We start from the raw sequence: 25,107 nt of genomic DNA on the forward strand, positions 1-25,107 counted from the left end.
GTGGGCAAATGAAAAGAGAGTATTGTGATGTATTACTGCTTGACCCAGGTTCGATCCCCCTATTAGGGTTATAGTTGTGCTTTTTTCTTTCTAGTATAATTTGCTCAAGGCTCGAGCTAAAGTGAACAAAATACTCGTGCATTCTGCTGTTAAAAGGGATCGAGCATGCAAAGTAATAAATTTGAATCTAGCATTCGCTTATACTCGTGCATTCTGCTGTTAAAAGGGATCGAGCATGCAAAGTAATAAATTTGAATCTAGCATTCGCTTATATAAACTTGATTTCTAATCAACGTTATTACATAATACGAGTAATTAATGGACGTTTTATGATCTTCTAAACCAACATGCAAACTAATGAATTTGGAAATCATTCAACTATCACTATGATTCTATGAAAGTCAAATGTGAGGCCTAAACACCCATTTGTACATGTTTGCGACAAGGTTCTCGGAATCTCGGTAGGCCGATATTCGACTAAGAGTAATCTTAATCTTAAAAAGAGCATTTAAAGACAGAAAAAAAAAGGGCGTTGCAAAAGCATGTTTCTCATTTCTACAGATACTTTATCCTCGTCTCCACGACTCGACATGGAAATATATTCAACAGTTCCGAACTTCCTATCTTGCTGATTTTCGAAAATAATACCTGCATAAACAACCAGAACGGAGTATCATCAGGGGAAATGAGTTTATTTTGAAGACAAGAGGATCTGCAAATGGCTTTGGAAAAGAGACTTACACATAGATCTTAATGCCATATATGGAAGCATATTTTCGGAGAAGACGCTCAATAGAATACCAAACTGCACGATCTGAGCCATCTTGATATCCAATACGTGGCATGTGAATCGAGGCTGTTCATGGAAGTCCACATAGGAACATGAAGTTAGCTGCTCGAGCTGACGTAAATACACTTTCCTACTAGACAACGAGTATTCAAGAAAGGCAAATCTTATGATCTAACGTGAATACGTGATAATTACTCGGCAACACTTGATATTCCTCATTTACTCGACAACAACTCATATAAGACCATTGTATGCACACATCATTCCCCATTTAATGTTTATCTCATAACTAACTGCATTTACTAACATGACTAATATAACCGTGGGTCAGTCTCGTACAAATATTTGTGTCAACTTGTAAGGCACGGAAAGTAAAGTTATAAAATTGACAAGAATCCAGAATCAGGTATTAAGAACAGTTCAAAGAGGTGAAAATCAGTTATGAGATTCTGTCTCCGGACACCAGAGGTATGCGTTTTCTCTCACCCCTGCTGTAGTAAGGGGTGGGCTAAAAAAAAGGGTGGTGTAAGTGGGGTCAAATTGGTAGTGAAAAATTAAATGTGACCGGAATCACTCACTATGCAGTCAGGTTTGGCATGCAACAGTCGTCATCTAAACAATGTTACTGCTCGTGACCAAACCCTTTTTGGTTTATACAGGGTCAAATTGGGAGTATTAGAAGGGCCGAGCAGGGATCGGCCCCAGCCACCCATTGTTTTTGTAAGGTCTGCCAAAGGTCCCAACAGCTGCAGTTTCACAAAAACACCAAAATCTTAATATAATCTACATGTCTGGTGGTGGTGGAACGAAGCAGAGCCTCCTATTTAGTTATTTTCCTCAGAATACATAATAATAATAATAATACCTCTCACTTATCCACAGAAAGATTATAATATAATACCAGAGTTCTGGGCAGCAACTGATGATGCTTTTGATAGGCAGCTTTCTAAATCACTTATTGAGATACCACTCCGTGGAACTTTACGCCTCGGATTGTATGACTGGACCACGCTCAAGGCAACCCATTGAGGCATATTACTTTCCTCGGACTGATTACCAGTAGCATCTGCATCCAAATGACTGGTTACATCTTACATGTATTTCGTAAGACAGAGAGAACAGAACAAGTGCTCCACATCTATTAATAAAATTTCAAGGTACTTATGCAGGCATTCTTATGTGCCCAACGTATTTACCATCTAATTGTATCAGATGAAGATCTCCGACATGCAGGTCTCCAAATTCAGATGCTCGCTCATATGCCTCTGGAACTCTACTGGAGAGTCTGGCCAATGCATCAAACATACCTCCCTGGCCCCACTTTCCAGAGTCATCAACACAGCTGAATAACAAACAAACAGACAAAAATCAGTTAATCAAGCTAAAAGAAGAGTCTTCAGCACATTTAGCACATTTTTCACCACTGAGGTAAATGAAGGACGCAACGATAAAGATGGGACATACAAATACTATGGTTGATTCTTATCAAGTTTGATTCAATCACACTTTTCGTGTTCTCGACATTTTAGGATGGACATGATCTCCCAATTAATCATGAAGGAAAAGAGAAAGAAATAACAAGATTACATCACTGGGAACTGGGAAGGAATATTAAATTCTGGATTACCAGGAAAAGAAAAGGGCTCACGACATTACTTTGAACAGGATTTGAACTATAGGATCATAACTCTGAATCCTTAGGTTCTAGGGAAAAGAAAAGGGTTCTATACTGAACATAAGGAACCGTCAGCAACAGCAATATATAGCAATGAAAGCTTCTTAACAAACTCAATTAGCCTTCATACAAATTCCTACATATCCCGAGTTAACACATACGTCACAAATGAAAACAAATACACACAAAACAAATTACCTGAACACCATGGTAGGCTCTGATGGACAAATATCAAATGGTTTTGTACAATCCCCAAAAACGAAATTTACAGCACCACGATCTGACGTCAAGTCCGTATCTGTAGGTAAGTCTGGATCGGGAACGGAAAGTGATTGATAACCCAAGGTTTGCCACTTTGCTAACTTCTTTTCTTCTGCTTTCTTTCTAGCAGCCTCAGTCCTCTCACGTTTTTCCTCGGAGGACACTCTCCTGCTTTCCAACTCTGCGAAAGATTCGTCAGTCGACTCTGATGCCTCCTTAAATTTTTCAACCCACAAAAGGTAAGATGCTTCATCAAAATTAGGATCAATAGCAGCAGCTACATCAGTTGTCCCCGCCCTCAATTCTGTTCCATCGAAGCTGATAGAACTTAGTCCAATCACCCCCATATCTTCATCTAGATTCTTGTCGTAGCGCTTGGCAAGTACTTTCTCAGCCACTGCACTCAATTCTGACAATTTTGGTCCACTGACCTTATCTGTAGTACTCTCTTCAGGGTCAAATAGCCGCAAACCATATATCATAGACCTCAAATCCCCAGGTTCAGCTCCAGAGTGTTCTTTGCCTACATGGTCTGAAGCATCTTCACCAAAAACATCATGACTAAGCTGTAACTTCTTTGTTGCTCTCTGCATAATCACCTGATAAATAGAGTTGACTGCTTCAGTGCTTGTTACACGCATCCGCTGGGGCAAACAATTGGGACTTACAACTAAAGGTTCTTACCTCCTCAATAGTACGCTCTGTAACAAGGTTAATTGATAGCACATGATTCATCTGACCAATTCGATGTGCCCGCTGCAATGCTTGTCGGTCAACCTGAGGATTCCAATCTTGCTCATAAAATATAACCTGAGAACATGCACAAAGACAAAACAGTTTTTACAACACAAAAAAACAAAATATACGAAGTGTGAAACTCGATACATATCAAGAACTTATATATAAAGACAAGTAGACAACCTGACACCGCCAATTCTCTCTTAGAATTTCCAAATTTTTCTCCTACCAGTTTCACATCCCTGAAGGATATACTATGAAATGCTAAAGTCTATGGATTAAGCAGTACAACGTGATCTGAATAGTTTCAAATTCGAATTGCATGCTATTGAAAGATGGTTAAAAAGAATATTGAAGCTTGAAAGCATAGAGGGCAACAGAAGAGGATTGAAAATTGTCTGTAACATATATAGAAAGATAGACACTAATTGACTACTAAATATGAAACGTTGCCGTATGGAATATAACATACTGTGTCAGCAGCCATGAGATTCAGCCCTACTCCACCAGCCCTTGTCGAAATCAGAAAGACAAAGGCGCCTTGTTCACTGGGATCAGACTTCATATTCCCAGATGTTGACTGATGGCTAAAATTTCTTATTGCCGCAAAACGTTCCTCAGCTCGAATAGAACCATCAAGACGCTCGTAAGTGTAGCGTCTCAATTCCAGATAATCCTAAATCACCAAAAAAAATGTTAAAATGCAAAAATTTGCATCGAATACCAAATGATCATTGCACCAATTCTATGAAGAGTTAACTAGCCTGTAAAATATCAAGGGTGTGAGTCATCTGAGCAAATATGAGAACCCGATGTCCTGATTCATGCAGCTTGTGAAGGAGTTGATCCAAAATCAAAAGTTTACCACTAGCCTGAAATAGCAGGAAAGGAATAAGTAATCAAATCCAAGCTGATATTCCAGCTATGATGTCAAACTGCCTAACCCTTTGTTTTATGTTAATCAGAAGTATGTACATTCTTTTTCAAATTGGTCCTTCACTTTCCCGACAGGAGTAAACATGTCTACCGAGTACCGCCTTAGAACAAAAGAAGTTACTACAAGTCACCAAAAATATTCCCAGCATTATCCTATATTTCTCTTCTCAGTTTGTAGACTAGTAGTTCACTAGTCCATACCTTTCAACTTTCAAGAGTAATTTACGTACTTAGAAAAGACAATTGAAGATAGCAAGAGGCATGAATCAAGATAAGTTACCTGAACAAGGTGTTCCCCTTCTTCATAAGGTTCTGGTTCAATACCAGGAAACAGATAAGGATGGCTACATGCCTTTCTGAGCTGGATTACCTGAAGGAACATGCTAATATATGTCAGAACAAAGCGTTTAAGGCCCAGGGTCACCATGTAACCATTTCATTCTACTGGCAGCAAGTTGACAACAATATTTCTCAAGAAAAAATTCCATACTACCACCTTATAAATAAGTGCTTTTGCAAACAGCTACTTTTTACTATTTTCTTGAGAAGAACATACTTTTACAAAATTATGTCTTCGCAAGAAATAATCTTGTGTACACTTTGTGTTGTAAATTTAGGCCATAACTAGTCAGTATTTGAGACCATTGAAGGTCATGGGGAGCATGTGCTGTCAACTAAAGATGAAGCAATTACCACTCATAGCTTCACGCAAGACAAAACTGTACACATAAAAATGTTCTAAAATGGTGGTTCACATGGTATTTTTTTTTTTGTATTGAGACATATTTACAAGAGGTGTTGATTAAAATTTCTCTTTTAAGCAGTTACCTTCAAGTTATTAGAGTAAGAGGCGTAGAATACTTACAATATTCTGTAATGATTGGACATTAGATGTCCTAGAAGCCAATGCAAGAAGTTTAGGGAGTTCCTTCCTCAAAATCGATATATAAACACTCTTCTGCAAGGGTACAAGAGGCACCATCCTGCAGAAATTTGTATCATAAAAATGGTTTTAGTGAAGCTTTAGTCCATTTGCATACTTTGCAGAGAAATAAAACTTTTTAGTATAAAACAGCCAATGGCAGAAGAAACCAACATTGTAATCTCAGTTAGAGGAGGCAATACAAGAGTTCCAGCTTCTATAAGCTTAGATTTTGTCCTGCGGAGCATAAACGCCCGAAGTATGCACTTCAAAGTGTTAAGCTGGTCCTTTATTGTGACAGCATCATGGCCTGTGTAAGAGAATTGAAGTAAGCAATTTAAGAAGATATTTGCTCATATAAATAAGACATCTCCACATTCTTAAAAAGAAGGATGAAGGATCAGGATTTGTGTGAGGAACAATGACCTGTTGAAGCATCTCCAACTGCCTTAAATGTTTGACGGAACTGTTCTAATGTTCCAAAAACAGAGGGCATACAGAAATGCATCAACGCCCAAAGCTCAGTGAGATTGTTTTGAATGGGTGTGCCTGTCATCAGCAAACGTCTTGGGATAATATATCGATCTTTGAGTACACCATACAGAACCTGACAAGAAGTTTAAAAGAAAAGATATTTTTGAATCATTTAACAGAAAGAACAACATATTGATAAGTTTCCATTTTCCATTTTCAATAGAGCCAATGTCTCGTCTCGTTATTGTAAAATACCCCGTGAACTATATTTACAGCTCATGACAAGCAACAGTACATTAGCAGAAACAAAGGAACTTCCCTGAAGCATCTTAATAAGCAAACAATGTCAAAGTTTAAGTTCAGTTACACCATAAGCTAACATATCAATATGACATAAAAGAAGGGTGCCGAACATACACTTGAAGAATTCTTAAGCCTTTGAGCTTCATCTATGACAGCATACTGCCATTGCAATTGAGAAAGGAAGTCCTGGTCAATCAGTGTGATGTCATATGTTGTCAAGAGCACATCAAAGGGTAAAGATGATGCCTGCATCCGATCCAAAATCAATAATCAAAGTCCAAATAAAAGACATGCATATAATGCAGTAAAGATGTAAATTCTATACTATAACAAATACTCCACTTGAAAGCCAAAGCACAATCGTACTATGCTAAAAAAAAATTATACTAGAAACAAGCCATACATTAGAAGATGAAGAGTGCACTTGAACGTGCTCATAAATGGCCTTCCTCAAAGAACGTCTGTGCTCTTTGTCACCAACATACTTTAGAACTCTTAACGTAGGAGCAAATTTCTCTATTTCTGTCATCCAACCATCTATTACACTTAAAGGGCACAGGACCACTGTAGAAATTTACACGAATATCTACATGAATTTAGACAAACAATTCATAGTCATGTATATCATAATTATGTACAATCTTAAATCAGTTAACTTACAAAACGGCCCTGAGACCCTTTGATGATTCTTCAAGTAGCTCAGGAAACTGACTGCTTGCAAAGTCTTTCCTAAACCCATCTGCCAATATATCACTCAGTCTAACGGAACATTACCATGGACAAAACAACATTTCTTTCACTTTACTTTCGCATTGTCATGATGGCTATAGTTTATGCTCATTTTCATCTATGCTTGCATATGTTATGTTAAATACGAAAAGAAGTTCGACAGTTCCTGAAGCATCGTACCTCGTCTCCTGTAAAAAAGCATGCACATAAAAGGGATTGGCACAAAATAATAGATATCAGCTCAAAAATTGAAACATGAAAATAATACAACCAATAAAAAATAATCAAATGTCTACTGATCTGAAAAGATAGTCTAGCTCATACTCATATCATAATACATTTTGTTATACTCTTAACAATCCTTATATTGTACTCCGTAAACGTTTACTTCATAGTTCATTCATTGGACTTGAATGATATATGTTATGGCCGAATTAGGATCCTTTCCATTTCCTAAAAGAAACATAAAGGTCCATTTCCTCTGGGATCATTTAATACTTTTATTTCACCCCAATCTCATCACACGACCGTTAAATACTTAGATAGTTTCAGATATAATCTGGACCGCTAAAAAGAAATGGAGGGGAACTACGCTTGTCAAGGCTTAAGTAACATAACCCCAAGTCTCACAAAACAGTGTAAGGAATGTAAGCTCTCCCCTCTCGATATTCTAACACACCCCCTCAACGCTTAAATTTAATGACTGTGACATGACCGTGATTCTCGAAACTTTCAATACTTTAAACAATTGTGTCATAGTTTGACAATCCTTTTATTGCACTTGAAAGATGTGAGATTTAAAATCGTCTAAACTGGTAGACTAGTAGATTACTTCTAGTTGATGTTTTGACGATGATAAAAGTTCAATACTGGCTTTATCCCTAAATCGGCGTTTGGTTGGAGCATTTTGAAATGGAGTTAGATTCTTGATGGATTATAACTCCATTCTAATCCCATGGAATCCCATACCCACCTCTCCCCCCAAGTTTCTAACTCCATTCCACCCACCACTATTATATTATTCTCTATTCCCACATCGAACTAAACAATTATAAACAAGTATGGGTTCTAATTCCATACCCCCATGGTATCACCCTCCATTCCAATCCATTTCAATTCTTTGAACCAAACGACCTACACTGGTCGAACCAGGATACACACTTAGGGCGCGGAAATTTTCAACGGGGCAAATTGGTAATGTCATAAGATAAACAAGAAAAAAGGCCGATCTTTTTAACTAAAATACCGAAAATTTCAATGTCCCAGCAGGGCAAGCGCCCTAGCTAGCCTACCCAAAATCCACCACTGATCATTACTATTACGAGCTAGTTTTGTTGCACATCCTCTTCTAAGTTTGGTATTAAATTTGGAAGAAATTAGGATATTGAGCACTCTCTCGGTCCCTCCGTTCTCGGTCAATTATTTAACTACGGAGTATTACATTTTAGGGCGTCTCATTCATGTGTTGATTATCGAGTAAGCCCTAAATAAATACTCCCTCCATCCCGGTCATTTGTTGTCCTTTTCCATTTTTGGTGTCTCAGTCATTTGTTGTCCTTTCTATTTTAAGAATGAATTTGATGAGTAATTTGATCATTCTCATTCACTTTGTTCCACTTGTCATTTGGTTTTTGGCCCTCTCCTCTTTCCTTGGTTTTTGTGCCAAAACCAAAGGACAACAATTGACCGGGACGGAGGGAGTCATCGTAACACGATATAACAAAAGTCCGTCTTAGACTTCAGACGGATTAAAATGAGATTTTGCAATTACTAATTTGTCCCTACTCAATTCAACCCCAAGTATTTCAATCCATAAACTCTTCAAAATACAACAAATTCCCGAACAATAAAAAAAAAAAAAAAAAAAAAAAAAGAGAGAGAGAGAGAGAGAGAATAATACCGAGAATGACGTTGACGCCGAGAAGGTAACGGCGAATGAGCCAGGAAACGCCGTCAATTTGGTGGGGTTTAAGGGTTGCGGTAACTCCAACTTCCTCGCTATTAAACGACGCCGTTTCATCGGTGGTTGAAGAACGGTTATCGTCGTTTAATATGATGTTTGCTGCCGTTTTAAGCCGCTGTTGGTATGAATTACTGCTGTTCATCTCTCTCTGTCTCTCTGAAACTGTCAACGGTGTATTAACGGAGGTTTGGCGGGAGAGTTTTCAGTTGTGTTCTTTTTGGCGGTTGTGGGTCAATGACTTTAGTTGAGATTCTTTCTCCGTCATTGCCACGTTGTTCCCACTTTGTAAGGCCACGTTTTTTTTCCGACTTATTTTCACCACTTGATTAATTTCACTTCGCTCGATTCGATTCCGTCAAATTTCTATTCGATTGATTGATTGATTCATTTCAATTCTATTCGATTCAGTCAGCATTCATTCATTCATTGATTCATTTCAATTTCACTTGATTCAATTTCCACTAAATTCAGCCAATTTCAATTTTGCGAATCTTAAACTTAATAATTTTTATTAATATTATATTTTATATTTTTATTACTTTATTTTTTTTATTTTTATTTATTATTATTATTATTATTATTATTTATTATTATAATTATTTATTATTTATTATTATTATTATTATTATGTTTTTTTAAACCGCAAACTTTTATTAACCAAACAAAAATTTACAAGAAATTAGTGGGCAGCCGAGATACAATCTTGACCCCCGCTTTTATTATTATTATTATTATTATTATCATCATCATCATCATCATCATCATTAATTTATTATTAATTAACCATCCTAATTATTGTTATTATTATGAATATTATGGTTATTAAAATCAATAATATTCATTTTAATATAATTAATATTATTACCATTATTATTATGAATATCAATATCAATATTAATTAATAATAATATTATTAATAACATTCTTAATTTTAATATTACTATTATTAATACCTAATTATTTTTTCATACACGAACTTTACTCTTTCATATACACTTTTTCATAACGTTCTATTTTGTACTATTTTCACCTAAAACTGAACCAAGTGAACTCTTAAATCAATATTTTTCCCTAAAACTTAATTTAATTGCTCAAATGACTTAAAACTTACAAGATGTATTCTAATTTATCAAATAATAAATTAATTTACTTGTTATCAATTACTAATATTATTTGTTGAGTTTTAATTAATCAACCAAATTTTATTTATTTGTTAAAGATGAAATTAGGGTCTGTTAATTTTTATTTATCTAATTAATTAAATTAGGATTGTTGATACTTCGTGATGGCTACCTAATCGGTCAAATTAAGATGATAAACGGCTAAACTTTGAACATCAATCTAGCAAATCGGTGCTCCATTACTTCACCTAATTAGATTGATGGTGAATTGTGCTTCATGGTGGCTACCTAGTTAATCATTCAAATGAGTATAATTACTAGTATTATTATTATTATTATTATTATTATTATTATTAGAAGAAGAAGAAGAAGATGTAATAATAATAATAATAATAATAATAATAATAATAATAATAATAATAATTATTATTATTATTATTATTATTATATTTAGTATAAATATTAATAATATTAAAATTAATATGAAAATTAATATTATTTCAGTTTAATTCAGCTCCAATCAGCTTAGTTTAGTTCGGATCCATTGATTCGATTCACTTAGCTCACTCCATCGATTGATTGGCTCGGCTCCATTGATTGATTCGGCTCGATTGATTGATTCACTTCATTGATTGAGTTGATTCACTCTAAAAAGCCATAAAAAACAGGGCCTAAGTCACTTACCGACTTGACAAAATTAACCAGACTTAAAAAAAGTACTTTTGAATACAAGAATTATTTTTTTTTTGGTAAAATGTAAAGGTATATATATATATATATATGAAAAGATATACAAAATGCTGTCAGTCATAAGACTAATCCAGTAGGCATATAAGGACAATCGTTTCTACCATGATTTTAGAGGACACTCCACTGCTCAACATACCAAAACAATCTATCTCTCAGTCTATCTGATTACATACTTCCAGTATCTCTACCTGCCTAAGCTACTCATCTCTGCTCAAATCTCTCGATCCACTGTGCGTCCTTTGCTCCAACAGGTTTCTTGATGTTTGGAAAGCACCTGTCTTGGACCAGTTTCCGTATCTTCATCGCTACAGTAATAGGCGGCTCCAATTTTCTCTCTATCCGGCTAACATTCTGTTGGTGCCAAATAGTATACAAGTACGCATTCATCACTGCTCTGATAATTCTTTTTCATTCATCACTTATTAAGTGTAATGAAGTTAAGTAAAATTGACTGACTCAATAAATTTAATTGAGTTAACGTAAGTTAAGAGAAGTTCTATTTGGTTTAGTTTATTTCAGTTTAGTTTAGACAATTTTATCTTTATTAATTCAGAAGACAATACTCAATCCAGGGCGTGTCACGTCATTAATTCGACCTTTTTTTTGAAATACATGTTATGGTGGGACCCTTTAGTGTGCAATGTATTTATTTCTTCAGAATTCCGGCTATACAAACATGCGACAAATTCCGTCTTAGAACAAATACTATGAAATAATTGTATACATTCCGAATAAATGAAATTAATGGCATATAAGCGGAATGAATTACAAATCGGAATAAATGAAACTAATTACAAATAAATGAATTACATAATTTAAAAAAATAATAATAATAAAATTACATAATTACGAGAAGGAATTACATTTAAAAACTAGATAATACGATATTTTTTTTTAAAAAAAAATATCCTTTGTTATTTCCTCTTAAACCATTGCATGTGAACACGTATTATTAATAATATTAATAATAATAATAAATATTATAAAAATATTATTCATTAATAATAATAATAATAATAATAATAATATAATAAAATATACTCCCTCCGTCCCGATCATTTGTTTTCCTTTAGTTTTGGCACAAAAACATAGGAAAGAGGAGGGGTCAATAACTAAATGACAAGGGGAACAAATTGAGTGTGAATGATCAAATTTTTTATCAAGTTAATTCTTAAAATATAAATGACAACTAATGACCGAGACATCCCAAAATGAAAAAGGACAACAAATGACCGGGACGAGGGAATATAAAGAATAAATAGTAATATAATAATAAATATAGTAATAATTAGACCTGGCAAACAGATCGGGTCGTGTTGTGTTCGTGTTCGTGGTCGTGTTGCATGTAAACGGGTCACAAATTCTCTAACCTAAACCCGACCCAATTAAATATCGTGTCGTGTTCGTGTCGACCCACTTACATAAATGGGTCATCAAGCCTCAACCCTAACCCGTTAATATTGTGTCGGGTTTTCATGTCATGTCCATATTTGGAAAGTTTAAGTATATTTATGTGATGAAGGATCAAGAAAAATTAGGATTAATTGAGTAAACAGGTCATTCGTGTCGGGTTCGTGTTTAGAGAGCTCAACCCAAACCCAACCCAATTAAATATCGTGTCGTGTTCATGTCGACCCACTTAGATAAATGGGTCATTGAGCCTCAACCTAAACCCATTAATTTCTTGTGGGGTTCGTGTCGTGTTTTCGTGTCGTGTCATAGTTTGTCAGCTCTAGTAATAATAGTAATAACATATTAGTAATATAATATATTAATAATAATAACTAAAAAATAAATATGATAAGTATAGTATAGTAATATTAATAATATTATAAATATAATAAATAAACAATAAATATAATAATTATTATTATTATTATTATTATTACCTATTAAATATAATAATAGTAATAATAATAATAATAATAATAAATATGTTATTAATAATATTAATAATGATAATATTAATAGTGATGAATATATTAATAAAATAATAAATATAAGATAACAATATAATAATAATAATACTATAAATATTGTCATTAATCATGATAATATAATAATAAAGAGATATATTAAATATAAATATAATAGTAAAAATAATAAATATAATAGTAATATAATAAATTAGCTTGGTATAATGAAACTCCTTTGATGACCATTTAGAATTTAAAAAATCCTATTTATTAAACGAACAATCACAAAGCCTACGTGTCACTCTGTAGTTGAAAGTCAACAAGTCAAAGCTAATTTTTTATTTCCTAAATTTTCTCCCCACGTTGTGCAGCATGATTGTTGCTTCCTCTAATGCTCTTAATTATTCAAATGTTCAGTGGGATCACATTTCATAAATTAAATTGTATAAAATTTAATTCCAAGAATCACGTTCAGGCGTCATCATCGAATTCTATGAATCAATCTTTATATATACAAAAATATGCCTATTAGATGGGTCTGAACCGTAAATTGTGATTAATGTGAATTGCTTGGCTTTATTAAAATAATTACAATTACTCTTTAATGTTAATTTTATCATAATATAACAATATTAAAAAAATCAACAACTAAAAACATCAAATTACAAATTTAATATGGAATATACAAGTAAAAAAAATCATAAACACAATATAATCTCATTATGAAATTACATTGAAGATTAAAAAAAAAAACGAGAAAAGTGATGACAGACGGAGAAGTGAGATTAATTAACAAAAGAATACTATTAAACTCATTGCAAAAATGTTAATACTATTAATAAATACAACTCTGAACTAATACAAAAAGGAAAAAAAAAAGAGAAAAATGATTTACAAAATGAGTAAAGAGAAAAAGGAATTAAAAATGGAAAAAAAAAATATTGACTATTTTTAAAAAATTAAAAATGTTAAGAACAAACATTTACATATATACTCCATAAAATAAGTTTTAAAACGTGTATAAATTACATAAAACGAAAAAAGAAAAAAAAAGTGAAATCGTAAAAAATAGCATAAAACTGACGTATTTTTTTTTTTTGGGAAAAAATGGTTTCGAATAAAAATTTCAGGAGCATAAATACAGAAAATGATAAAAAATACTCTGATAATGTTCTCTTGGTATATGAAGATAAGAAAAACAAGCTTATAAAGGATGAGAGTTAGGGAGGTGAGAATTGGGTACGAGCGGCGGAAGTGGAATTGAGTGGGACAAAGGATTTCTGAGAATTTGTGATAATATATGGCATGAGGTGGATTTCATAGTAGTGATATTTTGGCCTAAATGTCATTTCCTTAAATATAGCTTTGGGTTTATTGATTTATGAGTTTTATTAACGTAAATATCCACTCCATTGCTACATTATGGGCCAAGTGCAACCTTTCACACGGCTTGAGTATGGTCCTACTAGAAACACGTGGGCTTTGACAATTACTCCATCTGTTTCGGTCATTTGTTTAACTTTAATTTGTCACAAAGACAAAGGAAACGATGACCAATTATTTGATGATAATTGGACCAAATCGAGTGTAGATGATCAAATTATTCATAAAAAAACATTTCCAAAATAAAACATGTAAACAATTGACTGAGACACCCCAAAATAAAAATGGTAAACAAATGACAGAGACGGAGAAAGTAATTGTAAGTGTCTTTACATTGATATTATACAAGTCAGTAAAGAATATATCATCCTATGTTAGGATTACAAATATGATTTTACGTTGTGCAATTTTTATGAGATTATTAGAGTAAGTACATCGAATTTGTATATAGTTCAAAATGCATAACTTTATAGAGAGTGTATACGCTTAATGAAATATCTCATATTTAAATATTAAAGCAATAATTATATAGCTAATGTGGCAAGTCGTGACATTTTATGTTTGTTATATAAAAAATCACACAATCTCATTTTAGACGGACATTATTCCTCTAAAGTTGTAGACGGGTCAAATATTTCATCACTTTATAATAAGACAAACAACAAGTGGGATTATGAGGGTTGTCTTATTAGTGGTGACATATTTGACCCGTCTACATTTTTAGACGGATATACCCATCTACAATTAGACTAATTGATAAAAAATAACATTTTATTGATAGGGCGTCTTATATTGATAAAATATTTAAAAGTATATAACGTTACTATTAACTGTTTAGCTATTACGAAGTATAAATTTATGTGACGATATCACGAGTTTATTTAACAATTCGACTAAATTATTTTACATGTAAACGGGTCACAATTTTTATTTTATCATGTTTCACTAACTAACAATTGTAATTTAAACAGGTCAAAAAATTGTTATTATCTAAAATTTAAAAAAATTGGTTTTATATATAAGTCGAGTTTTGTTTTATAAAGTCGCTCTTAACTAGAAGAGAATAATATATCGTACTATGACAACTACTTAGCCAGTTGCGACGACGACGACAACAACAACAACTACAAGAGAATCACTTTATACTTAATCATTACGTTTGAAGTATTAAAATTGTTTAAAAAAAGTAGAAATATTTTAATTCTTTATTTTAAAACTTTATTTATAAATACATTCAAATTAAAAAAATATAACTAATTACTAGAAAAATTTATAACTTTATACTGACAAAACTCAAATAACCAACCCGTGCAATTTGCACGGGTTTAATACTAGTGTAAAGATTCAAGTAAAAGCTCAGCGTAGTTGCTCATTCAAGGACAAGGATTACTCATTCATGGACTTTTTGCCATTACTTTTCGATACCTTGCCCTTCTCCCAAACTCTCTCAAGTTTTCTTCCTCACACAATTAATCAAATCCGTCAAGTCAAATTACTCAATTATAAACATTTCTTCTCATCTCAATTAAGTATAATTCTAATTTATTATCTTTATTAACTATACTTTGTCAAATTGGGGAGATTAAATCAATTTCGTTTATGGCCTGTTTGGAAACAGCTATTTCATTTGTAATCCCGGATTTGGCCCAAATATGGTGTTTGGGCTGATAGCATAATTTGGATTTGGATTGGGTTGAAATCCTATCAAATTCTAAAGATTAATAAAATGGCCCATTCCAAATCCACACCCTTACCCCCCGTATTCCAAATTACAACTCCACTCCACAGTCCACATCTCCATCATCTCGATTCATCAACATCAATTTCATCGACAAAGTTCATCCCCAATTTCTAGGGTTCGTGCGATTTTTCTTGGGTTTATAATCATCGTTTTTCTTCTCACCAACATCCATCAGAGCAATTCAAGTATGTTTACGCCTCTTCAATTTTTCTAGGTTTAAATTTCTAATTACTCTATGCTAAATTATGATTTGTGTGTTGAAATTTATCGTTTCATTGTTCATTGAATAGCTGATATTCGATTTTTTTTTTGTGTATTGAAGTTTATAGTTTGATTAGTTGATTGAATTGTTGATATTCAATTTTTGTGTGTTGAAATGTATCGTATAATTAGTAAAATTTCAATTTTTGTGAGTTCAATTAATTTGTCGATGTAGTAATTTTCTGAATTGTTCTATGCTTCTTTAATTTTCTGAATTGTTCAATACCTGTGTTTCTGAATTAATTTGTCGTAAAACATAATTACAAAAGCAGAAGAGTGCAGTAACAGTTCAGTTATCATCCCTCAGAGAAATCCATTGCATTCTCAGGTTGATGCATTATTTTCGGAATTGAATTTCGTGGTTCATTATTTAGATGAATTGTACTGGTATGAATGATTAGATAACCTGCTAGTTGACTTATTACATGTTAACTGATGCATTAAGACATTTTGTGAAGCAATTTTGTGAGCATCAAATTTTACTTGCTGGCTAGGGAATTATACAAATATGCCGCTTTTCACATGTTTTATTACCCTTGGGAAAGGTGGAAGAGGGTAGGAAAAATGACGACTGTTTCATTAATCTGACATGGATATGAGAGTTATGCAACATATATGGAGTCACACTCATGCTTGTAGTCATGTAGGTGGATAATGTTCTAGGTTGGATAATGTTCTAGGTTGGCAGTCTCGAGACTCATATTTTGAGCATTTGGGCTGGCCTTTAGGGTGTATAACAAATAATGTACATAAATCAGAATGCATTGAGCTGATGCTTGATGTACTGTACTCTTCTGTTTACATGTTATAAACTCACTATAATTTTTCAGATTTGCGGGTATTGAGTAATATGGCGGGTAATAATGAACGGGAATCACTTAAACGTGTCAGAATAAAAGAAGAAAATGATGATATGGAGCTTTTCACGCTAGTTGTGGGTTGTGTTGTCGTTATAGTAGGGGCGTTGAATTACAAAAGGTATAAGGTTAGGGATTTGGCTTGGAACGAACACGAACGTTCACAAAAAAGAGCAATGTGGTTAGACACATTAAGAAACAATAGAAAATGTCAAGAACAATTGCGTTTCGATAGGCGTTGTTTTGAGAAATTATGTAGGATTCTGAGATCAAAGGGTGGGTTAGTTACCTCTAGAAACGTGACTAATGAAGAAGTTGTCGCATTTTTTCTCCACACCCTTGCTCACAATTTGAAAAATCGAACTATTCAAGCTCTTTTTGCACAATCAGGAGAAATCGTGAGTCGCCAATTTCACACGGTGCTCCGAGCTGTTGTAAAAATAGGAAAATACTACGTGAAGGAAGTTGATACTACCACTAGTTTTTTCAATGATCCAAAATTTAAATGGTTTGAGGGTGTGGTTGGCGCCCTTGACGACACTCATATAGATATGACTGTCCCTTTAAAGGATCGAGGTAGGTATCGAGATAGAAATGGTCACATTAGCACAAATGTTTTAGCAGCTTGTGATCCAGATCTCTGTTTTACATATGTTCTACCTGGGTGGGAAGGGTCCGCTTCTGATCAACGTGTCCTCCGCGACGCTCTTCAAAGGCATGCTTATAATCTTAAAGTACCAAAGGATAAGTATTTTCTTGTGGACTTAGGGTATACCAATAGTGAAGGTTTCTTAGCTCCATATAAAGGTACAAGATACCACTTAAATTTATGGCGAGGGAACACCCCAACAAATTCCAAAGAGCTTTTTAACTTGCGCCATTCGTCAGCTCGTAACACAATTGAACGAGCATTTGGTTGCATGAAAAAGCGTTGGGCTATTATGAGGACCAATAGCTTTTATGGTAAAAAAACCCAAGTCAGAATCATAAATGCTTGTGTCATTCTACACAACTTCTTAAGATTTGAAAAAATGGATGAAACGGCTCTAATGAATGAGGTAGAACAAGATTTACAAAATGCAGTGGTACAAGAAGAGGATGGCGGAGAAGATTATGTAGTGAGTGTTAGACAAACAGAAGAGTGGAATAAGTTTAGAGACGATCTTGCAGCAAAAATGTGGAACGATTATTGAGCTAGGAGGGGTATCTGACTATCCTCTAGCTCCTTAAAAAAGAGGAAAATGATGGTGGTAAGTAGTCATTAAAAACTCTTCATTTATGCTCTCTAGCTCCTTAAATTTATGCTCTCTATTTTCTTTTCTAAACAATGATTCGACTAATGGTATCTAGATAGTCTAGTACTGAAAAAATAAAATTGGCAAGGCTTTACTGAAAAAACCTGGTGATAATGAATGTACTGTACTTGATATATTGATAGAATGGGGCATGTACTTACTATCCATCTGGTGCACTGCCTCTCTAGCTCCTTAGAGTATAGTACCAGGTGATATATAATTTAGATGGAAATATTCCTAAAGGGTTTAGTAGTTTGGTTAGTCTGAAGTATCTGAATTTAAGTTCTGTTTGCATTACTAATACTACTCTGAGATTGGTAACTGTTCTGGATTGCAAGTGCTTGAGCTTGCATCCAGCAGTTTGGTGGGTAAAATGGTTTATCAACTTTTGCTTTTAGTTGAAGTTGTAATGTCGTATCCCAATTTTTTTTGCTGCAATGTTAATGGTTTAATTTGCACTTATCAGTATTTGTTTAAATCGCTTTGTTTAATATTGTAGATTCTGACCTATCTTTTTATAGGTGATGGCTGAAAAAAGAAAGCAAGTTTTGGTTCCTACACAACCCAAGAAGAGAGGATATATTTCTTGGAATAGCCAAATGGATGCTCTTTTAATCTCGGTGTTGTATAATCAAGTAAGTCAAGGAAACAAGGGAGATGGGGATTGGAAGCCTCAAGCCTACCAAGCGGTGGTAGATGAGGTAAGAAGCAAGCTAAATGTATCCGTTACTACCGAAAATGTGAGGAATCGTGTCAAGATTCGGAGAAGGCACTATGGAACTATCATGGAGATAAGAACCAAAACTAAATTCAAGTGGGATGAGGAGAGGAAGATGGTGTTAGTACCACGTGAAGATCAGGATGAATGGGATACATATATCAAGGTAATCCGCTTGCTTTCTATTCTTTTATTTATCTTTCGGGTGAATTTTTTTGTTCCGGTTACATCAGATAAAAAAGAATGATAATAAAGCCTTAATGTCTGGTGATAATGTGCTGTAAATTATGAGATCCGGGATTAATTTTTCGGACTGCAATGTTGTCTGTTCAAATTCAAGCTGATTTGATTTTCAGATTGTCAAACTGGTTAGCTGCATTACATTTGGTGCACAATGCCGCGATTAATAATACATGTGTTGTTCATTTCCGAGTAGTGATTCGATCTTGATGTATAATAAAGCCTGTGTCTGTTCATTTCTCTGGTGATATTGTGCTGTAAAATATGACAGTTCCTGAGAACTTGAAAGAAGGATTATTCTGTGAGCAGACCTTGTATTTTATCAGATTATTTTATTATAAGCTTTTGAGTTGAGACCTTGTTTATCAGACTAACATGTATGTGTTTTTTTTTTTTTGCATACTCATTGTAGGCTAACCCACTTGCTTCGTCTTATGCCAATAAATATATCGAGCATTGGGATGATATATCGATATTACTTGGACCCGATAGAGCTGTTGGTGATGGAGGGGAGCACTATGAAGAGGGTGCTACTATGATGGATGAGGAAGCATGTGATGGTTCGACTTCTAGCATCGATACTTGTTGGGATTCAATAATCTCATATGTTTACATATTCATAGTATGATGATTTAATTTAGTCATAAAATTAAAATGGATCTTATGCATGCAAAACTATTACAAAGTATAAGAAGAAAAATCAATTCTTACATTGATGATTTCGGATAAATGGGCACTAGTAAGTTCACCTTCTTACTAGATCTTGAGCTTTCCAAAATGGAAGAATAAGATTCAAGTTTAGAATCTCTCCTAAGGAATTATACCCAAGGAATACCCTTAATTATTTTAATTAATATAAGACTAGTATTAATTAAAACAAGCTTAAATTTTGACACAAAAAATGGTGATTTTTGTCCTCTCTTATTTCGGTTAAGAGGAGAGGAAATTATGAGTTTTCTTTCTCTAAAAATATTTCACAAATGTAGAGAGTAATAATTTTCTAACACTAGAAAATAATACATAGAGGTAGTGAATAATTATAAGAAAAACTTTTGCCATTTTTCTTGCTCAAAACCGGTTGGGAGGGGGGGGGGGGGGGTGGGGAGTAATTGAGGCCAATGCATGCACAAATTTCTCTTCTCAAAAGCAATAGGGTTGCATGGCTACATGTAGAGTATAATCATTGTGTTTTTCTTATTAAAATAATCAACACAATTTAACCTCTAATACTCCCTCCATTTGCGGCACACACATATAAAATGGAAGGTCCATTTTATTTTGTCATTTGTCAATTTTGTCATGTGTCACATGTTACATGACATGTTACACTATAATGTATTTTTAACATATTAAAAATCAACATATTAATAAAATATGTCACATACAAAATTTAACTAGTAATTCTTGATTACTTGTACCAAAATGGTTTATCGAATTATAAATTACAACGACTTGTATTTATAATATAAATTATTCAACCTGTTTCAGTTGTTTCGTAAAAAATAATTTATTCTAAGTAATAAAATAATTCGATTACTTAGACCGTATCTAATTTAATCGAATTACAATGAGACATGTTAATTTTACTCACAAAATCATCCGTCAATTTTAAGCAATTTAACATACGATTAATTAAATGATCAATTAAGATTATTACCCTATAGGTATGACCTCAGGATATCAACTGATCACCACCGTCGCACGACAGTAATGTCAAACTCTAGTCAGCCAATCATTACCGATATGTGTGGACCAGTTGACTGTAAAGTATTACTTTCCCTCATGTATTCTTAAAAATGAGATTTAAACATGTGATCATCATGATCGACAATTGTGATCGCATTATTATCGGGGACACTCCAACAATCTCCCACTTGTCCTCGACAAGTGTGCGACACCAATTCTCTTGTCCTATTATTATCACCCACTCAATGCAAGGTGTCTTTTGGGTCGTATTTGCAAGTGATCATATCGAGATTGGTTCCTCGATCTGGAGAATAACTGATTGACCGGAATCATCTACCATAGATACCTTCCGAGCATGGCCACGCATTTCCAGTTCATTACTCCTCGAGTGGCCCTGAGATATTGTTATAACCCTGACAAAGGGGTGGACAATTCCTATCGCACTATTCCGATCCCTTCGACTAGCCACAGCTCATCATAACCCAAAATAAGCCCTTTAACCCCATTTACGAAGGTCGTAGGAACATAAATCAAAGTTACTCTGAAATTGTGCCACCTTGGGCGAACAGCCTTTAGTCAAAAGAATCGACTCATTAGAATACTATAGTAGCTTTTGCCATGACCAGGCAATATAAATTTGCCAGAACTCTATAAGCGGTCATAAGGTCCGACAAAGTGTTCCTAACAGTCTGCCTATGTGATCGACTAGTCATCTCATATGACTCTATGACACTTGAACTTGCCATCAATCGCATCACACTCTAGTCACTTCGAGACGTCACCTCATACAAGTGACTATGGGCAAATACCATGTTAATTCGGGTTCACTTTAACGGGGTTCAATATTGTCTCTACAACCCGTTTGGATATAACAAAGTATAAAAGGAGTTTTTAGATTAAAAACTCGAACGACAAATGTGATTATCACATATGAATAGTCAATACTTGATTACTACTTCATATTCTTATAATCCAATTTGATCATGTATGTAGTTGTTCATCTCAATACAATTGAAATGACACGACTCATCATGTTAAGCCTATGAGAAGGCTTTGGTTAGTAGGTTTTATCAATTTCTTGTACCTTACTTAACCTTACTACATACTCGTTTTCCTTTGTAATGTATACATTTGCATTACAAAACTTTCTGAGTACGTGTCTAGATCCAATCTAGACATAAGCTCTCTAGTCATAGAATAGCTCCCACTATTTTCACAAAGCAAAGGACCCATCCCTCTCGCACATCTCATGATTGCAAGTGTACTCAATTTCCGTTGTAAGCATCTCTCATTGTTCTTTATTGCCTAGAACGTTTCTAACAAATCCATTTCTTAAATAACATAGCCACAATGGTTCCTTAGCCATCTTTAGGTTTTTTAATACGGTTTTTGTCCGAAACCTTATACAATCTCAACAATCATTAGTGTAAGCCCTTACACAAATTTGTGAATTGCATAAAAAACACTTAACTTTACATCCTTAATGCTTCCTCAAGTACTTAAGGATAATCTATATGGCTACTAGGTAACTATTACTTAAATTCGATTTGAAAAAATTCATCATACTCAAAGTATATGAAGTGTTATACATCATTACTCATTTAATTGATCCCAATGAAGCAAATGGAATCAATCAAATATGTTCAACTCGATTGAACTAATCATGAATCTTATCAACATAAGACTTCTTATTTGGCGCTAATATCATGTGGATTTATCTCCATAAATCTGGATATTAAAGATGTATTATATTACTCCAAAAGTCTTAAATCATTCCCAATGATCAATATGTCATCCACATATAAGACTAATTAAAATTTCCGTAACTCCCACTAAACTTCATGTATAAACACAACTTCTCGACCTATCGAGAAAAGTATTATAACATGATCAAAATGTTGACTCCAACTCATTGATGTCCTACTTAAGACTATCTCTTAAGTTGCACATTGTCTTAGGATTGTAAGAATCTATAAAACACATCACATGTATCGAATACATTCCTTCTTTAATTGAAAAAATGGGTTTTAGATTCACTCGCTATATATATATCATCATAATGACACACAATCCCTAGAAGATCCGAATAGTGCAAAACACTTTGCAACTAATCAAGCTTTGATATCTCTCTTTGATATCCAACAATTCCACTTGGAATTTATTTCGGATTTTTATGGCTTTAAGCCTTGGATTGAGTTGTGACTTAAACACTCTCATGTAAGTCATATGTTCATTACTTTCCATAAGTAACTTGAATCACACAATTTATTTGTAAGTTGTAAGCTCTTTACTTTCTTAAAAGTAACATGGATTCATCATCTTCAACAAGTGATGAGTTCAACCTCCTAGGTTTCGAAGAAACAACGTCATGTAGCCAAGAAAGACCAGTTTCTCGCGACATACAAGTAACATGAATTCATCATCTTCAACAAGTGATGAGTTCAACCTCCTAGGTTTCGAAGAAACAACGTCATATAGCCAAGAAAGACCAGTTTCTCGCGACATACAATTCTTGACACAATTCTTTTGTGGCTCTTGAATATTTTCTCCCACTCTGTCTTCTAGAATTAAACTTGTATTCTAGAAAGACAGCTTCACGAGCCACAATCCCGTTGTACTCGTGATTATTGTAAGGAAAAATGAGCATTTGTTTCTTGTGAAAACTTACAAACATGGTACCCTACCATTTCATATCTCATATGATTCGTTTTAGATTTAGTGGAAAAATAATTTAGATAAAATGATAAAATTCCCAAAAGGATCAAGTAACTCAAAGTAACTTGATTGAAGTCCAAACCATATCGAATAGGGTTTGATTTCTTTATCCAACCACACATTATCCCATAATGCGTGCTAAGAGAGATTAACTTCTGATACTATATCATATTTCATTTGGCTTATATCAAAGTCTTCACTTTGATAATCCAATCACGACTAAATCATGATTCCTGGAACTCCTTGAACTTGTTCAAAGATTTCTCTATTTACCTTATTAAGTGAACACATTAGTGTCAACTTAAATCGTTGGTAAACAAAAATGATCAACCTATTCTGGATCATGATTTACAACCTCGATCTCCTTTTCAACCAAAGGTACGAGACATCTTGCTTTGAATACAAGATACGCATATACCATAAGATTAACAATCTAATGGTTCCAAGAGTACTCGTTAACTCTTTGCGTTCATCATTCCAGAATTTAAAGTTTAATCTTGGGTTACCAATTTGAGTCTTGCATCATCTACATGATATATCATTCTAGTTTGGTTTAGAATATAATCACTTTGATAATAGGCTAGCCATACATCAAATCATGGTGTATAGGGTCACAAAAGTGAAACCTTTTTTTGTATCTTAACAAATTTATATTCTTATTTAGAGTTTATGCACTTAATAGTTATGATTAAGATACAGCTATAAACCCAAAACTAGATTGAGTACACAATAACTCTATCTCTCGACATCATTTGTTGCTGGTCGTCATATTCTAATCATCCTATGTATCGAATACAATGATGAAAACCACCACCGGTTTCTAATATTGACGAAGTAGTACTAGCAAAATTTATGTCAATCAAATAAACATTTATAGAAGAAAGTCTCATTAGATGTCTCACAACTAACTTGCTGATTCTTCAATAAGTTGGGGTAGTTTCCTTTCTAGCGTCCAACAATTAAGACAATGGAAACTTTATCGGTCGGGATTGATAGGTTTAGTATCGTTATTCTCAATAACTTTACTTTTAACATTACCTTGTATCAATTCCATTCTAATTGTTACTTATTCTATCTGGCAGCAACGTAATTCAGCCCGTTTGGAAGGAGTGATTTTGAGACCTACTGCTTTGTTTGTTCATTGTAAAAACCTGATGAAAATTAGGCTTCTTAATTACCTTAGTAGGGTCAAAATGTCGAAAGATAGAGATTGGATTATGAGTCTTGTAAGCTAACTTATGATGTATCTTGTTCCATTGGTTTGTGCTTAATGAGAATTACTTACCTTTCACCAAAAAAAAAAAATTCCATTCTAATTTTACTTCTTTAAACCTCATCCTTTTCTTAACGGTTTAAGAGAATCACTACTACAGATACAGGCTATATAATAACAACGGTTAAAAACCGTTGTTATATAAAAAAAGCGGACGTTGTTAAAGCGTCCGTTGTAAAAGGTTTTAACAACGGTTGGTTTTCTTAAGGAACCCGTTGTTAAAACTATTAACAACGGTTTTAAGTATAAAAATCCGTTGTGGAAAGTGTGACTCAATTTTGGGGGGAAAGTTATAACAACGGGTTGTAATATACAAAACCGTTGTTATAACTAAAGACAACGGGTTCTTTCTCAATAACC

The 25,107-nt window shown here is 33.7% G+C and overlaps 3 protein-coding genes across 5 annotated transcripts; 2 read left to right on the forward strand and 1 right to left on the reverse strand.

Moving 5' to 3' along the window:
• Positions 1-246: 246 nt before the first annotated feature.
• On the reverse strand, positions 247-9,048 carry LOC141596526 (putative helicase CHR10). Of its 3 annotated transcripts, XM_074416726.1 has the most exons (17): positions 8,729-9,018; positions 7,009-7,016; positions 6,760-6,838; positions 6,503-6,663; positions 6,214-6,351; positions 5,749-5,929; positions 5,497-5,632; positions 5,266-5,383; positions 4,681-4,770; positions 4,229-4,336; positions 3,937-4,140; positions 3,411-3,536; positions 2,664-3,325; positions 1,987-2,132; positions 1,692-1,856; positions 742-856; positions 313-648 (listed from the first exon to the last, which is right to left on the reverse strand). In XM_074416726.1, exons 1-17 carry the CDS (start codon positions 8,931-8,933, stop codon positions 621-623), a joined length of 2,670 nt encoding a protein of 889 aa, XP_074272827.1. In that variant the 5' UTR covers positions 8,934-9,018; the 3' UTR covers positions 313-620. The 3 variants fall into 3 exon arrangements, with proteins under 3 accessions (XP_074272825.1, XP_074272827.1, XP_074272826.1); XM_074416724.1 differs by lacking the exon at positions 7,009-7,016 and having other exon boundaries at positions 247-648; positions 6,214-6,345; positions 8,729-9,048; XM_074416725.1 differs by lacking the exon at positions 313-648 and having other exon boundaries at positions 738-856; positions 6,214-6,345.
• A 7,765-nt stretch (positions 9,049-16,813) lies between these two features.
• Positions 16,814-18,013, forward strand: LOC141594175 (uncharacterized). The gene has a single exon (XM_074414350.1). The coding sequence runs from the start codon at positions 16,814-16,816 to the stop codon at positions 18,011-18,013; it is 1,200 nt and encodes a 399-aa protein (XP_074270451.1).
• Positions 18,014-18,639: 626 nt separating this feature from the next.
• Positions 18,640-19,701, forward strand: LOC141594795 (uncharacterized). The gene is made up of 3 exons (XM_074414783.1): positions 18,640-18,999; positions 19,190-19,201; positions 19,486-19,701. The coding sequence occupies exons 1-3, from the start codon at positions 18,640-18,642 to the stop codon at positions 19,699-19,701; spliced, it is 588 nt and encodes a 195-aa protein (XP_074270884.1).
• The last annotated feature ends 5,406 nt before the right edge of the window (positions 19,702-25,107 follow it).

This window comes from Silene latifolia, chromosome 8 (genome assembly GCF_048544455.1).
Source record: "Silene latifolia isolate original U9 population chromosome 8, ASM4854445v1, whole genome shotgun sequence".
NCBI classification, from domain to species: Eukaryota; Viridiplantae; Streptophyta; class Magnoliopsida; order Caryophyllales; family Caryophyllaceae; genus Silene; species Silene latifolia.

Excerpts from the sequence above, each read along its gene's own strand:
- LOC141596526 (XM_074416726.1), bottom strand. The coding sequence starts at position 8,933 with ATGAACAGCAGTAATTCATACCAACAGCGGCTTAAAACGGCAGCAAAC. Across the intron at positions 5,633-5,748 it reads AGTTGGAGATGCTTCAACAG|GCCATGATGCTGTCACAATA; the intron begins GTCATTGTTCCT and ends TCTCTTACACAG. Across the intron at positions 1,857-1,986 it reads TCATCTGATACAATTAGATG|ATGCTACTGGTAATCAGTCC; the intron begins GTAAATACGTTG and ends ATTTGGATGCAG.
- LOC141594175 (XM_074414350.1), top strand. The coding sequence starts at position 16,814 with ATGGCGGGTAATAATGAACGGGAATCACTTAAACGTGTCAGAATAAAA.
- LOC141594795 (XM_074414783.1), top strand. The coding sequence starts at position 18,640 with ATGGCTGAAAAAAGAAAGCAAGTTTTGGTTCCTACACAACCCAAGAAG.